The sequence below is a fragment of the Neodiprion pinetum genome, chromosome 2 (assembly GCF_021155775.2).
Source record: "Neodiprion pinetum isolate iyNeoPine1 chromosome 2, iyNeoPine1.2, whole genome shotgun sequence".
Taxonomy (NCBI): domain Eukaryota; kingdom Metazoa; phylum Arthropoda; class Insecta; order Hymenoptera; family Diprionidae; genus Neodiprion; species Neodiprion pinetum.
In genome coordinates, this window is record NC_060233.1 from 13881424 (window position 1) to 13897310 (window position 15887).

The 15887-nt window shown below is 41.9% G+C and overlaps 1 protein-coding gene across 2 annotated transcripts; it reads left to right on the forward strand.

The window, feature by feature from the left end:
* Positions 1 to 740: 740 nt before the first annotated feature.
* On the forward strand, positions 741 to 14247 carry Np (serine protease notopleural). Of its 2 annotated transcripts, none has more exons than XM_046610030.2 (10): positions 741 to 1506; positions 3634 to 3736; positions 6857 to 8482; positions 9625 to 9771; positions 10341 to 10478; positions 11129 to 11205; positions 11560 to 11660; positions 11844 to 12121; positions 12850 to 13004; positions 13087 to 14247. In XM_046610030.2, exons 2-10 carry the CDS (start codon positions 3634 to 3636, stop codon positions 13249 to 13251), a joined length of 2790 nt encoding a protein of 929 aa, XP_046465986.1. In that variant the 5' UTR covers positions 741 to 1506; the 3' UTR covers positions 13252 to 14247. The 2 variants fall into 2 exon arrangements, with proteins under 2 accessions (XP_046465986.1, XP_046465987.1); XM_046610031.2 differs by having other exon boundaries at positions 742 to 1506; positions 11844 to 12115.
* The last annotated feature ends 1640 nt before the right edge of the window (positions 14248 to 15887 follow it).

Sequence of the window (15887 nt, forward strand, 5' to 3'; positions counted from 1 at the left end):
GATAGCCTTTCACCTGGTAATACGTACAGTTTCGCGGTAGTTCTTCATCCTTGTTATCTCCAGCTACCGCCGTTACTGCAGATGCCCCGTGTTGTACAGTTGATAGTTGAGATGTGAAACCCATGACTCATGCTATTATCAATAAATGTTACAACAACACGCGGACAGACTTTTAACGTCTAGTCGGCAAGGTACTCAGGGTCTTCAAGGCTGAATTCGATCTCTTTGTCGGAGATGAGGCAGAGTTGGAACTATTTTGCTATTGACCTTAAGAGTAACTGTTGTTCTCGGGAGAATTTGCAGGTTCTCTAGCTGGTCGTGTAGAGGTGGTAGCGTGACGGATTACGTCTAAAGTCGGACACCCGAAAACATAAAGAATTTCAAAAGCGTACTGACCAATCGTTCCTTATCGTTAATATTATCTGTTTTGAGAAACGAATAAGGAAACATCAGGTAAGAAGAGCACACATTGTCGTAAAATGCCAAAAGTTTTTCTTTGTTCTCCAGCCTAATCGGCCCTCTCTCACTCTTTCTCTTCCTCTCTTCTCCGCTTGCTGAAATGCTCGCGGTATCAGCTCACGAAGGCAGAAAAGACGAAAAGACTGTGCCGGAGGAAGACAGGAGGTCGTGGAAGTGGGGACCAGTGGGGGCCCAGAGAACGGTCATTGCCACTACCCCGTCAGGTTCTAGAGTCCGCGGGGCAGCACGAGGCACTAAGGCCACCTTGAAATAGCAGCGGTCTCTTGCTGAACACTAGTCGGTTTGTGAGCAGTGAGGCCGGTGCCTAGGGGGGCTATTGGATCGACGCAAACGGGCCGCACGGCGGGTTTTCATAAGTAGCTCCCCGTCTTCGAAGGACGTCGCTACGGAGCATCAAGGTGCAAGCGAGTCAGTCTGAAGGAGCCGCCAACAGACTGCCATCCGTACCAACATACCTGCCCCACGGACGGTCGGGCATCCCTTAATCCTACGAACATGACCTGACTGTCTCCTGCCAAATTTCTCAACCGCTTTGGGCACCCGAGTTTACCGCCGGCACGCATATGACATAATCTATAAATAATAAATGAACAAACTTTCCGAACGGGTAAACAAACAAGTTAAATTCAAACACACTCGGGGTACCTGTATGTGTGTGTTTATTTTATGGCACGGTATGATTTACCACGTGTGAAAAGATCGTGCGAATCTTTTTTTCGAATTAGATTATGTATTCGGGGAAGAGAAGGGGGGAATAAACTTGACGCGTAATCATCTTGTACCGACCGCAGTATTTGTTCGTTGTATTGCCAACTGATTCAGATACTAATCGCGATAGTTTTTTGCATCGAACGAGGCGTGTAGTCGACGAACGAGGATGTGTGTGAAAGAAACGCGGTTTCAAATTGTCTTCGCAATTATCCTGCAATATGTTTAAGGACGTGAAGTAATTTTCGGTATTTCGTTTCGAAACAAATTCATTCGAGGCTCAACCTTGACAGCAGTGTGCTGTTCAGAACCAAAAAGGTAAGAACTATCTGTTTTTTCGCTGGATTTTAAAATGGTGTAAAGCTCGTTTGACTTGTACATTTGGTACAAAAACACGCTAGAAATTGACTTGGAATAGTTGTGAATCTGTGGCTCGAAAGCAGTTCAGTTGAGTTGTAATGCAGATGCTTATCCAGTGGCTGCAGACAAACATTATTCGCATGGCTCTCGACTGACCGGCAGATTATCTATTCAAGATTTTGTTGATCTCTGGAGTTAGTGTGTCAGAAGTACGTTGAAACTATGCTTAACCAAGCGTAGCTCAATTTGCTCGGAAACCCGTATGTCGGCTATATGAATAGCGGTACATTCAACCGCAATCAATTCGACTTTCACAGATCCATATTACTCCTCGCGACAACGCGTCACGTTCCGTTTCTCAGAAAATATAACTTGCCGAAACACATCCTTCGACCCCAAGTAAAATACTTGGAAAATATCACAACTCGAAAACTGTGCTAACGAAGTTCTCCGTAAATTTTAATCCGGTTCACCGCAATTGCACCCAATTACCGATTAGAGTCTAATGTAGATGCGGCACGGACTTTTGACACCTGGGCCAGCGATATGGACGTTAAGTTTTTTTGTAATCCTAACAGTACTTCTCAACTGTTGACCGTAGTCCAACTGGCAAGACAGACGGAAACTTGGTTCCAACTTTTCACGATAACGGCAACGTTTTAGTCATTCTTTTTCACGTGACTGGGGATAAAAAGGCACCGTTACAATCAGCTGCTGCTTATCCATCGTACTGCGTACGCGTTATAATTCTGGAAATATATAAGCGTTCATAGTTTAGCTGATTACATCTGCCCTCGTTGACTCGGTTCGAAATGGAGAAAAAAAACTTTCGAGTGCCTACTACTGGTCGTGGCTTTCTTCAGACCAGGAATCCATGAACGTACTTGGTCAATATTTTTTTAATTTTCAACCAAGAGTATGACGTCCGTATCGTCACTTCCTAATTTCCGAACGTAACTCCCTATAATTACTGCACATATGTAACTGGAAACAGCAGCTACTAGACTGTCCTGACGTATAAGCTACAAATCTTATCGAGGTTGGTAACGACGCGTTGCTAACACGGGACAGCTGGTTTTGCGTGTCAGATAACCGGAATTCTTAACAGAACCAACGCGTTTCCTGAGCCAAAGTTTGACCCCGTGGGTTGGCAACCTCGAGACTCGCCTCGAGCAAAGCTTCCTTGAATGTAAAAATGTAATACTGAAACCCGAGTACGATGATATCGCATGTGGGCATAGTTAATTTCGATTTCTTCCGCCGCACGCGATTATGAAAGCCTGCGATGCTTCCCTTGGCGGAATGAACAATGATGGAATCGAAAGAGAGGTTCACACGCCGCGGTTTCAAGGCCTTGCTTTGGTTGCTAGTTAAAGAAATGCGATTATCCCGGTTTGCATGAAAGGTGGATGACCCTTCTCGTCCTAAGTAAAACCCGGTGAGAACGTTCCCATTGCCGCAGGTGCAGACGTATAGTGGTACATTTTGACGCGATAAAATCACAGGTGGTGGTATAACGATCTTGTTGAACTCCAAAAAATCTATGATAACTAGTCAATTTCTAGCTGATATCAGTTTTCAACAGTCATTTCCTTAAATTTTACTTGACATCTGCACAGCGAGAGTTCGTCGTTCATTTGCATAAAAACACATGATTCTACCTCGAATCTCCGGAGTGAGTCAAAAAATCTCTTCAATGACTTGGCTACGCGTGCAGAATCACTTTCACATCCGGACCATGAATAATACTACAACCTAAATTAGCTGTTTTATCCGTTGTGTCATGTAACAAAAATCCCAACCGCTTTTAACCAAGTCTCACCCAACTGCGAACGGCTCAATTTGAACTCTTCGGTAGTTTGTCCCAATGGAAATTTTTCATTCGGAACACGTGTACGGTTGAAGATGAAAAATGTGACATCGAGATCGTGTATCGGTTGAATTGCCAAGCAGAAACGATAGTATTTAAATCATTGCCAAACCGTGTTGGCGATTTTCAAAAAGAAATAATCAGTTCATGTACGGATGTATCGACTTTCGTCGCTACTCTAACTAACGAATCTCCGTTATATCGATTTGTTTCAGATGACGGAAATCACGAAGTTTCGAGCAACACTTCTGCTATTGTGCAATGTTGTTGTCCTGACTATTGGAAGTCCCGTGTTCATGCCGCAATTTCTTCCTGGAGGCAAGTATATCATACGTATACGCTACACGCGGACAATACTACACCCACACTACTCATGTTTGGCATTCTGTTTCTTGCCGTTCGAATTTTTACCGCTCCTAGCGAAAAGAACATGACCCACTTTTTGACCCGCGGAATACCCACGCGCCTTTCGAACTACCTTGACATCAGCTGTGAGTTGCGACAAGCCACACCCACGTGCGGTCTTCCTGGGTCATATCATCGGTGAAACGTTGACAAAATATCAAAGCAAAGTTGCGGGACCCGTAAGCCGCAAGACATCGAGGCTGGAGATTAGTCATCGATGACCGGCAGTGAAAAATTCCTCCCGGCTATCAGGAAGACACGTATCAGTGCATGCTAAAATGTTGTTTTCCAATGGTATAATTATGACTTATTTCGCATTTCTCGCACTATTTCAGACATGTAAATTGTCATGTTATTTCTTAATTGGTACACAGATTCCGGAAGTTAGGTACAGACACTCTCTACTTTAGGTTCATTCCATTTTTTGTACATAAAAATTTCACCGGAATTTATCCAGATGAACACCAACACACTTACGATAGCTAGCTTGCATTTAATTTGTTAGAAAATTTTACGTACATGATTTGCTCATAATGTGACTGATCCTGTGATTGAATTGGACTGAAATTATGCATGATCGGTTTTCAACGGAGAGTGAATTTTTTAAACGATTGGATAGATAGCTCATACATCAGAGAGCTGAATATATGATGCATGGAGTTAATGTTACTCGATCGTGAGAGTAAAAGTAGGAGTTTTTTCTTCCAGATGTACGTTCGCTCTACCGTTCGTTTCGCGATACGAATTTAGCATTCGGATGAAAAAAAAGTATCTCAACCGTTCGCACCGTTATTTTATTGAATTTGCGAAACTTGATGAATAAAATACTGGTATAAACGGGGTATCTGATAGTTGCGGTATTATAAGCATCGTTGGTGGGGTAAAAGGAATTCAGGTGGTTCTTCACATGGTTTGACGAGTTGATCGCTGGGCGCTAGTCTAGGGTTAACGGAACGGTTGGTCGCTTACCTATGATGGTGCCTGGCATTGACCCTATGCCTGCGGTCAGCCCGTCAACGTGGGCGGACTGGTCAGTTCTCGAAGTGGGTCACTGGGTACATTCCGAAACGTGTGATACACGTATGTAAGAAATTGATTCCCCGATCTCATCGAATTTGGTACTCGACTTCTCATCATGCTGATAATTTGAATGCTACTGCTGGGTGTCGCACAAATTCACGGGTGTCACTTTCCCGAAGTAATATCATTTGTTTCAAATCGTTACAAACTTGCGGATACAACATGTCCTCCGTTTTGCGCTGACATCACTACTTTCTTTCCTCGCACTGAGTCACGTATAACGCTCGCACTTCCGCCCCGGCACACATTTTAATTCCAAGTACACAGAACTTTTGGGACACTCGTCAAACCCGATCGTCTCGCGTGCTACTGACCTTGCACTATTGTATTCGAGATTGCGTATTCAAATCAGCTTGACTGAAATGAAATTTCTCTTTAATTATTTTCATTCTGTCAGAGGTTTTAATAAAGCGATACCTAATCTAGAATTTCGTATGGCCCTCTGATAATAAGAGAAAAAAAAAATCGATTTCCATTCTGACGGAAACCAAATATCGTTGTTAAAAGTTTTGGTTGTAAGTGACGAGACGCCGATTAACAGAGAGTTTGCTAGCGGTAAATATTACATCAGAGCGCAGCAGCAGGTGAGAAACGGAGAAAGAAAAAACTTGATTAGATAAGGAGATATTTTTTTCTCAAGCAAAGCCTGCCGGATATTGTAGACACGGTTACACAACCAACGAGCTGATATAAGCTTGCCATTAACTCGCTCGTCTCATCATCTTGTGCCGAGGTTAATGTTAAGGCTAAGCTTAATCTCAAAATCTCATCGGATCGTTTGGCATGACAATATTTGAAACTTTCAGTAAGCAGTACTTTATTCTGCGGATATTTTTCTAACTGCAATTGCAGTGATTGACTAAAATATAATTATAGTTCTCAGTCTAGTCTTGAACTCGCTATTTTGCAACCATCCACAACTGTCTTATTCTTAATTTTTTATCGTTCCTCCCTGTTGTACGTATAGCTAAACATAACACGAAGAAACTGACTTTGTGAAGCGTACAATGAATCCGGATCCAAATTTTAACTGTAACTATAAATCGTAGTTGGCAATTTTAAATTTATTGCCACGTAATTTAGTCGTTCGCTTTTCAAGCTAATGGAACAGCGAATACATTGTAAATGAAACCTCAAAGTGGCTAGAGAAAAATGCTGTAATAAAAGTCCGACTGGAGGCAGGATGCAGTCCCGGTCTTCTCGGATTTCTTCTTTCCTTTTCTTCCCTATTTACTCCCATCTATCTTTCACCTGCTTGCTGCGTTTGGTCCAGTACATGATGAAGGTGAAGAGGAATGCACGGAGATTCCGACAAAAAAATAATATACACGTACACCAGAATTGCTCGGCGCTAGGCGATGACTGTGGCCTACTTTCTGCCGGGCATCAAACTCACACATTCAAAGTTAACGGTACCTTAATGCTGTGCCTTGCCTGACACCAATTCAGTATCTGGTTACGCGTTGGGCATTACCAGAATTTTTATGTACCTGCTTGACCGCTTCTTAGAACCACGTTGGGGGTCAAGGTCTTCGTGTTGTAACGTAAATCTTCCATATGACAATCGTCACATAATTTGGAAGTCATTTCACTCCGATGGATCATTACGTTCGGTAACGTTAAATTCACTTTGAAGAAGTGAATCTCAGATTTAAAAATTTCAGATTGCAATGCATACAAGTAACAGTGACAAAAACGAACCAGATCGTTTCGGAATAAGTGACCTGAATGCGTTGAGTTCGTGTACTTTGCATTGCATATAAATGCACAGTTATGTAGGTGCGGGCCGTCCGCAAGTCGCGGAAGTCAATAAGCCAAGCCGACCGCCGGGTCTTGTCTTCCAAGTAACGTGATATAAAGCTGGAGTTGAATGTATTTGTATCGTGTTCAGTTGCTGATCTATATAGAGCATTAAGAGGATATGCCTGTAATGTGAAATTTCCTTGATTACAGGTGCGGGCAGACACATCAGGCACTTACCGTGTGTTTCAAGGAGAAGTGGAGAACAAGGAGTCTGCATGTTTGCGTTTACGTGTGCAAAAGCAAATGGAACGCATTTGGGAACTTGCATTGACCGTTTCTATTTCGGAAGCTGCTGTAAGATCAATAAAGAACCGGAAATCTTTCCTCAAGACAACACGATCGACGACAGCTCGATTAATTCCTATCTTACCAATCACGAGTCCATAGACAATAACAACATACCAGAATACTCACCAAAACCGTCTCAGACGGCTACCAGAATTACTGAGGCTCCGGTTACGACAACACAGACTCCGGTTATCACCGAAAAACCTGTGAAAATTGCCGACAAATTGCCCGTGGCAACAACGCACGCACCAGTCTCAGAACCAGTCAAATTTACTTCAAGACCAACTAACAAATATACACGAAAGCCAGTCCCAGACTCCACAACTGAGTCCGTAAGCTTATCCACCTTCCAAACGGTTGAAAACAGTCCAACCAAAAGGCCGACTACAAAGTATCCTCAGAAAATAACGACAGTTGCACCAGCAACAACTCATTCGAAACCACGTCCTTCTAGCAATAGACCAATTTCTTCTGTGAAACCCAACCAGAAGCCAACTACTTCAAACAGTACGAAAATTGGTACAAACACAACCATCAAACCATCAGTCTATAAACCACAGAATGGGGGGTTGACGCCGATTGATACGAGGACTACGACAGTAAAACCAATTTTGACTACAACTCAGAGGTCTACTGTCAGTGCGACTAGGTTCCCTCCTCGAAACGCTACCACAACGACGACAACAACTAGGCCGACCAGACCGACGCCTGTCAGAAGACCGACTTCAACGACCACGAAGCGACCTGCCAGTACACCGGCTAAAAGAGTTACCACAACATCGACGACTCCGAAGACGCCGGTCACTAAGCGACCAGTGGCTTCCGGAGTGAGTGTCACTGTCGCTAGCAGACCACCGACGGTATTAGGAATAAAAAATGTTACCGCCACTGTGCCGGCGACGGTGGGCATTCCTGTTGGTGGTCAGAAGCCGACTACACCAGGGAAGCGGCCGACGGTAGCAGTGCAGGGTAGGCCGACAGCGGCAACCACGATAGGCGTCAACAAGCGGCCGACGACGCCATCCACTAAACCAGCATCATCTACAGTGTCTTCCACAGTCGGTGGAGGTTCAAGTAAACCAGCGACTACGTCTCCTAAACCACCCTCGACTAGGCCAAGACCAAAACCAACCACCCAAATACCTGAATTTCCAACAACTAAAGCTCCGGTACAAAAGCCAGCCCCGACTATCGTCACTACTACCTCTACCACCACCACTACCACTACCACAACCAAGAGACCCATTGCTTCTTCATCTCGACCGAGACCAACACTGACGACGGTGGCTCCTTCGGACACGGCTGGTATTTTCTCATTGATCAACGATGTCATTTTCTCAGAAGATACAACGAATCAAGTTCTAGACCTCAACACCAACAAGGTGGAGACCACCAGCTATTCGCCGGGTCTGGTGACTTGGATGTCAAACTCGGACGATACTACTACCAGATCACCAGTGATTCCAACCGCTGTAACGGAACTAGAAGGTAGGTTACGTACTGCATTGTTTTACTAATAATAGTAATTTCATCTTCCTCCCAAAAAAATCATCCACGACAAGTTCCTAGTATGATATTCGTAATGCAGTCACCGATTGAAAGCCCAATATGAAAGATATGTACGTTGCATTACGTTGGAGCACCGAAAACATAGCGAAGTTGCTGCTCGGTTAAATTATTCGCTACCGGAAAGCAAGTAGGATGTGTGTTTCCGTGTACGATCCTCGTGGTCAACCTACTTTACAGTTAAGTAATTGCAGATTTGATTTCAAAAAATCTCAACCCACACTCAACTGATGACAGGAATCATTTCTCTTCCACCCACGCAAAGGTTAACTACATAGCACAGATATTAATCGATAAAGTCGTAGTACGTGGTCTAATTATTATTTCTGAAGTATGCAAACGTACAAGAGCGAAATGAATTATTCTTGCAGGGTTTAAGCCTATAACTCTAAATTATTCTCAGATCTGAGTTCAGGATAATTGAGGAACACTTGAAAACCTACGGTTGAGTTTAGAAGTAAACAATTTTAAATCTTTCGAGTACTTCTTCCCGTCAGTATACGTCATTGCTTAAATAGGAAGTGTTGATAAGTAAGAATCCAATAGGTGATTAAATTCGTCATTTAACCTGACCGTTGTTCTCTTCCTTCAAATTTATCGAGGTTATTGATCAGCCAAATAACTTGGTCAGGAAGTCACACATGCATGTATTACGAATACGGTATAATGGTGTATGTAGAATATTGAAGACTTTCGTGCTGAGTTTAAGTTAAGCCAAGGCGAGATTCCGTCCCACTGGGGCGTTGTAACGGTTCCTCTTGGCATCGCTATATACATATACCGTAAATCCCCCTCCGTTTGTCACTTGTTTTCCTCGCTTTACCTCTTATTTATGCTCCCAGCATTCGGTAATAACAATTCGTGCAGTAGATTAATTCCCTTTACTGGAATATGCTATTCTAACAATTATGTAACTTATACTGGTGCCATTCAAACCTCCGTGTCAACACTCGTGTTTATTTTGAATACAACTGCGATGTACATGCGTCATTCCCTTTCGTATCATCACAAGTAGTTCTCGTATACTGGTGCACTTCACAATTATCTTTCTGAACAATATTCAGAACCAACAAATACCGAATGGACGCCAATTACGACACCGGACGGTTGGATACTGATCCAGTCTCCAGCGCCGAGTGATCCTCCAGAAATTGAAGATAAACCAACTACGAGACCAACTCCAAAGCCAATGACGTCGTCTCCCGTTACTGGTACGGTATTGAACTTACGACAAAGATAAGACGTTATTCGGTACGATAGTCTGATGCAAAGAAATTTTTCTAAACTTGTCTATCGTACATCATTATTTAGTTAAACAAAAGATGACGTAGTTCCCGTGCAACTGATACGTACATAACACGTGAAAACTCGACTTCGAAATATTATCGCCGTTGTATCTGAGAGTAAAAATTTGACAGCCTGGAACAGATAAACGCTTGGCAAATGAATGAGTGGCATCAGTTGTTAATATTGGAAAGAATTCTTACCCTGTTGGAAAAAAAAAAAGAAAAAAGACCTAAATTTCTGGCTAGCGGAATACATTGAGCTCGAGTCTAGGAAATTGAAAATATATTATTATAAATTGAAAGTTCTAACCATTTGAAAGGTACAATTCTGCAACTATGTCCGAAATAATTACCGCACGAGGTAAACATTATCTGATTATTCTCTATAGTCTGGTTCTAACTGAATTTCGTTGACGGGTAGTGAACTTGTAAGAAGTCGGACCAGTAGATCTTGAATCTACCAGGAAACGTACTCACCGTAACGTGATTTTCAGATAAGCCAACGACAGTGCCAACTTCCACAACGCAGCGATCACCGACAAGACCTTCTCTGCCGACCGTCGCTACGACACCCTCAACAACCGACAACTATGTACCGACGGTAGAATTGAACATGTCCGACTACAAGCAAGGTAATTTGAGTCCAACGCGAAAAACACCGTCATCGTTGCTTGGAATAATTTCATGCCGAACTAACCAGAGGTCACAGGGCCCTGGAAGGTCATATCGACGTGTAATTAGCGTACACATGTAGCATTGGTATTAAATTACGTTTATTTCGTAAACGGAGACGGGAAGAGTAGAAACTTTTTTGAAAGTTTACAAAAAGAGAATCCTCAGCAGCTATTGTCCTTAGACCAAGGTCATTCCCCGCTGAACTCGACTGGCGTACCTTGATCTCAGTTCTCGATTATGAACCAGCCGTAGTTCTTCGCTCAAAGTTGGGCCTGACAGTTCAAGCAGCCCATACTCCGTGAAATCTGGACAAAAGTATTGCTCCCAAGATTCGCCATCCTGCACGGTATTAGCAATTCGCTGATAGTTGAATAGTTCCGCAATTATAATTCGGTCGACGTTGTGAGAGACTCATGAATACACGGGAAAGGCAGCTGAGGAGTAACTTTGTCTATCTGGTTTCTTCGATACGTGGGAAACACAGAACGCGATCGACCAGTTCATCCGTTCGCAATCTTAGTGTACAGCCTGCTTTTTAGTATGGAGACTGGCCTGAGAAACGCCGATATTTTAAAGACAATGAATACAACAATGCTTGTTCTTGCAGTATGCGGCAGACGGTTCTTCCCAGAGTCAAGGATCGTTGGCGGCGCCAAGAGCTCCTTCGGAAAATGGCCCTGGCAGGTGAACAAAAATCATTTAGTTCAATCTACTTATACCGTTGGAATTTGCACGGCATAAAATTTCCATATATTATTATTTACTGATTACTCATTGTCAGTTCTATAATCAACCCAAGAGAAATTTAATCTCGACTCAAAGCGGGACTGATTGCAAAGTCTTAAAATGAAACGAAATTGACGAACAATCAATTGCCGTTGATTTCATTCAATTTTCATTCAGCCATCTGAAGCCTAATGACCATTCGGTCGTAATTTGGCATACTGGTATTCTCAAGTTCATGAATAAACGAGCAGTAAAGCCACAAACAATCTGCACAGGGGTTACGGAACTAATTACCTACTCTCGGTTTTACAGATATCATTGAGACAGTGGCGAACGTCAACCTATTTGCACAAATGCGGAGCAGCCTTACTGAATGAGAACTGGGCTATAACAGCGGCTCACTGCGTCGAGAAGTGAGTGCTTAATTTTCTTCTCCTTCTTCCATTTCCTTATCTTCTTTGCGCAGTAAAGAACAATGAAGAGAACGTGCAATTAGACAATACTGCCACGGTCAGGCGGCAGCAATTATCCATCCATAGCAATAGCAGTGAGTGCAATGTCGTTATTCTACCGTGGATATCCTTGATTGATTGCAGTGTAGCTCCGAGCGATTTATTGCTCCGGCTGGGTGAGCATGACCTGGAAAGCGAAGATGAACCCTACGGCTTCCAGGAACGACGGGTGCAGATTGTCGCAAGCCACCCACAGTTCGACCCTCGTACTTTCGAGTATGACCTCGCTCTTCTGCGCTTCTACGAACCTCTGTTACCATTCCAGCCGAACACTGTTCCCATTTGTTTGCCTGACGATGACGCAAACTACGTTGGACTCATGGCACACGTCACTGGCTGGGGGCGACTATATGAAGGTATAGGTAAGATTTATACTATAATTAGCTGCGTAGTCTGCCTGTTTGTCACTTCCGCAGGGTGAGGCTAAGCTTTTCCTTACGCTGTATGCAGTAGGGTGTTTCGACTAGCAGAGACATGCTTCCTTTTGCTCTCACTTGAAAGACATCCTCGTTGAAGAATGCCGCTTAAATTCAACTTTAAAAAAGGCGCTCTTGGAATTCTAAGTCCTCCCATCAAATTGATAACCCGGAAACGTACTTTGCTCAAATTATTATCATTCGGTTCATTTTCATGCGAATCAAGTACATTTTTGCATTTTGGTGTGCCATATTGAATCCGCCATTTTGAATTTATGAATTTTGAGCACAGATTCGTAATCAGAGACGTCATAGACCCCCGGATCCCGAGTTTCACTCGAGTTACAGCAATTTTGAATTTTAATCCACCATATTGGATCCGGCATTCTTAATTTCTGAGTTTGTACCTCAAATTCATAATCAGCGACCAAAAAATCCTTAGGTGCCACGTTTCATTAAAATTAAAACAGTCTATTTTTCCGCGATTGGGGCGCAAGCGGTGAAACTTTTACAGCCGTCTAAGGATTTAAATTATTTTTCTGGTGACATATCGACTGTAAAATTTTCCTACACTTATACTTTTTCAAATTATTATCTACTTATAAATAAGATGATATAAAAAAAAAAAACAACAGTTTGTTTGATAAAATAGAAATTCCCCTTATTTGTTACAGATGGGCCACTTCCGTCAGTTTTGCAAGAAGTTTCAGTGCCTGTGATTAACAACACTGTTTGCGAAGGAATGTACAGAAGTGCTGGTTACATCGAACACATACCGAAAATATTCATTTGTGCCGGATGGAGGAAAGGAGGCTTCGATTCCTGCGAGGTAACGTTACCTTATTGTTATAAAAGACTTTTCATCCCGACGGAAAAAACAAAGATGTTAAGTGAAAATGATTCGGTTTCAGGGCGATAGCGGAGGACCACTAGTGATTCAAAGGCCTAGGGACAAGCGATGGATCCTCGCAGGTGTGATAAGCTGGGGAATCGGATGTGCCGAGCCAAATCAGCCGGGTGTCTACACGAGGATTTCGGAATTCCGAGAATGGATAAATCAGATTCTTCAGTTCTAGCGGAATTGGATGCGCACGACGAAATCGTCGAGTCATTATCTAGTGCATGCGGTGGAAATTAGTTAACGCGCATGGTGACGAAACCAGTTTACGATGCCGGAAAATGGCTGTCGAGATACTGGATGAATGTACGTTCCACCGCTTGAAGATATCAGTTTAACAAGTTATCCGTGTCGGCGTCGATAATTAGCCCACCGGTTTTGACGTTTAAATCACGGTCCCTCAAAGGCGAACGATAAGTTCACAGTCGGAAGAGGAATCGAACTAATTACCAGTTATGAACGAACATTCTAAGAATGCGAATTGGATATAAATAATTGCATTGAACGCGGTCATATATGCCCAATTTAAATAATTAATTATAATCGATATATACAAACTTTGTCGATCAAGAAATGCTTATATATATATATAGCACACGTTATACTCTTATTTATATATTTATAGGCCATAGTAACGATTAACCGAGTTTACAGACTGTCTGATGAAAGCGTTTGTATGTCAAGTTCCGATGATTTAAAACACATAAAGATATACTCGGGCGTAGACGTTTATCGGATGCTTTGCCGGCTCATCCAGGATCTCTTTCACACGAACAAACGTACTTTTTCACGGAATAAGGACTCGGAGAGATTTGGCGAACACACGGCTACTCCCAACTCTCTGTAGCACCTCAAATGTCTTTATTCACATACCTTATTACATATACACGTACTCACAAGCCATTTGGCGACCGAGGGGGGTTCAAAGAGCAGCTTTAATCTCTCGACATATCACTTAATTTAAGTTCCAATTTTATTTATACCTTTCTCATCGTATTAAATAATTTATTCTGTAACTGACCTATTCTTACCCTGGATATAACACGTGATATATCCTACTTTCTGTAAATATAAAACTTGAAATAATGGTGCGCTGTGTGTTTCAATGTCTCATCGATTTATAGAATTTTATACCGGTCGTGAGTTAGTTATTAAAAGAAATTTGTATAAATTACTGGCAATCGTTTTCTTGGTATAGTTTTATCCTGTTGTTATGAACCTGAATTTTTGTTATAAATCAAACTACGCATTTCATTTCTTTTGCAAGCTAGTGGCAGAAATTAGGACGCAAAAGCTGAAAGGAAGTCACTTTACGGATGTTTGTTTAGGTGTTCGCTACATCATATTGATTTCGTCATATCTCCATCGTCGTCGACGCCACACCGACACCATAAGTAAAACGCTAAATGAGGCAGTGTGCGATTGCTTCCGGTTATCGTGAAACGAAAACATCGCGATTTTTTTCCCCGCCTTAGCCTAAATCCGAGGCTCTCCTCGTGTACGTTATTTTATGAATTGCATTCATTCGTTCGCTCAGATTACGTAGTTGAACTTGAAAAATGGAATGATCTCCTAACTACTGTTGACGCATTTATAACTGTAGTACTTTCAGACATTCGTATAGTATTTTTGGCGGGCAGAAAGAGTTCTGCCATCCGCAACGTAGAATAATCGGTTATGGAAAATAAAAAAAATTTATTAATTTACCTGCGTGACAGTAATTATGCGAATAAAATATTTTTTTTTTTTGCATTAAAAGTTAAAAGTTGAAAGAACATCCGTAAATATAATTTTTGCGTGTAAGTGACGAATAATTTTTAGTACAATCTCTGTAATTTTCACTCCAAACAAACTCTGTCAATATAATCAACGTCACGCATGTAAATCTATTAGATTATTTTTTTTCCGTGTGCACGTCGCGCGATACGGCCTCTGATAAAACTAAACTACCGTGTAAACTAATTTTTCTTCCAGTAATCCGCTACGTATCAACTGCTTTAGTATATCGTATTGCGTTGTCAGTCGATGTGAGACATCAAACGATTTGTCATGATTTCAGAACAAAATCATTCCCAACTAGAGTTTGTTTTCATGGTTACGTATGGGTACGCGGAATGTGTTGATTAGAATTTCAAAAGCTCCGAAAACAACAAAAACATCGCAGGATTAACTACCTATAAATACAATGAAAATGCTATTTCTATTCTTTCTAACTTTTAATTTTTGCCACAGTTTAGACACATTTTTTTTCATCCTAAAAGGCCCTCAAATCAATCGTATCATATACTATATCGAAGTATTAGATGTACAAATTAAGTTTTTGCTTTTGTGGCCCGTCTAAGAAATATTTTAAATTAGACTATGTAATTATATATGATTATAGGTATAGTGGTTTTGAAGTGCTGAGTCTCATGAGTCACTGCACATTCACTAAGAGCATGATAAAATTATTTTCACGACTTCAGAGGCGCTTCTTTTCGACTGGAGCGTGAAAAAATGCAGTATCAAGTATGCTCCTTATCAGAGGCCATCATTTATACACCTGTTGTGGAGGTAATGTTTCCCACTCCACTAGTTCATACAGTATTTTGAATGTTTAATTGTCAGTAGAAAATTACAAGATGATCGGTACGTATTCCAATTCAAAAGGCTTTTCAGGATGGGCTAGAAAAAGTAAGAAGTTAATTTCAACACCTAGTAATTTTGCACGAGAAAAAAAATGAGGCGCCGTTACTAAATCGCTAGGATCAATGGTTGGAACGTTACAATCGAAAATCGGAAAAATATTGTATTTTTTCAAACTGTTAATCCCAC

Coding starts and splice junctions, on each gene's coding strand:
- Np (XM_046610030.2), top strand. CDS start 3,634: ATGACGGAAATCACGAAGTTTCGAGCAACACTTCTGCTATTGTGCAAT. Junction 3,737..6,856: donor GCCGCAATTTCTTCCTGGAG/GCAAGTATATCA, acceptor CCTTGATTACAG/GTGCGGGCAGACACATCAGG. Junction 10,479..11,128: donor CATGTCCGACTACAAGCAAG/GTAATTTGAGTC, acceptor TTGTTCTTGCAG/TATGCGGCAGACGGTTCTTC.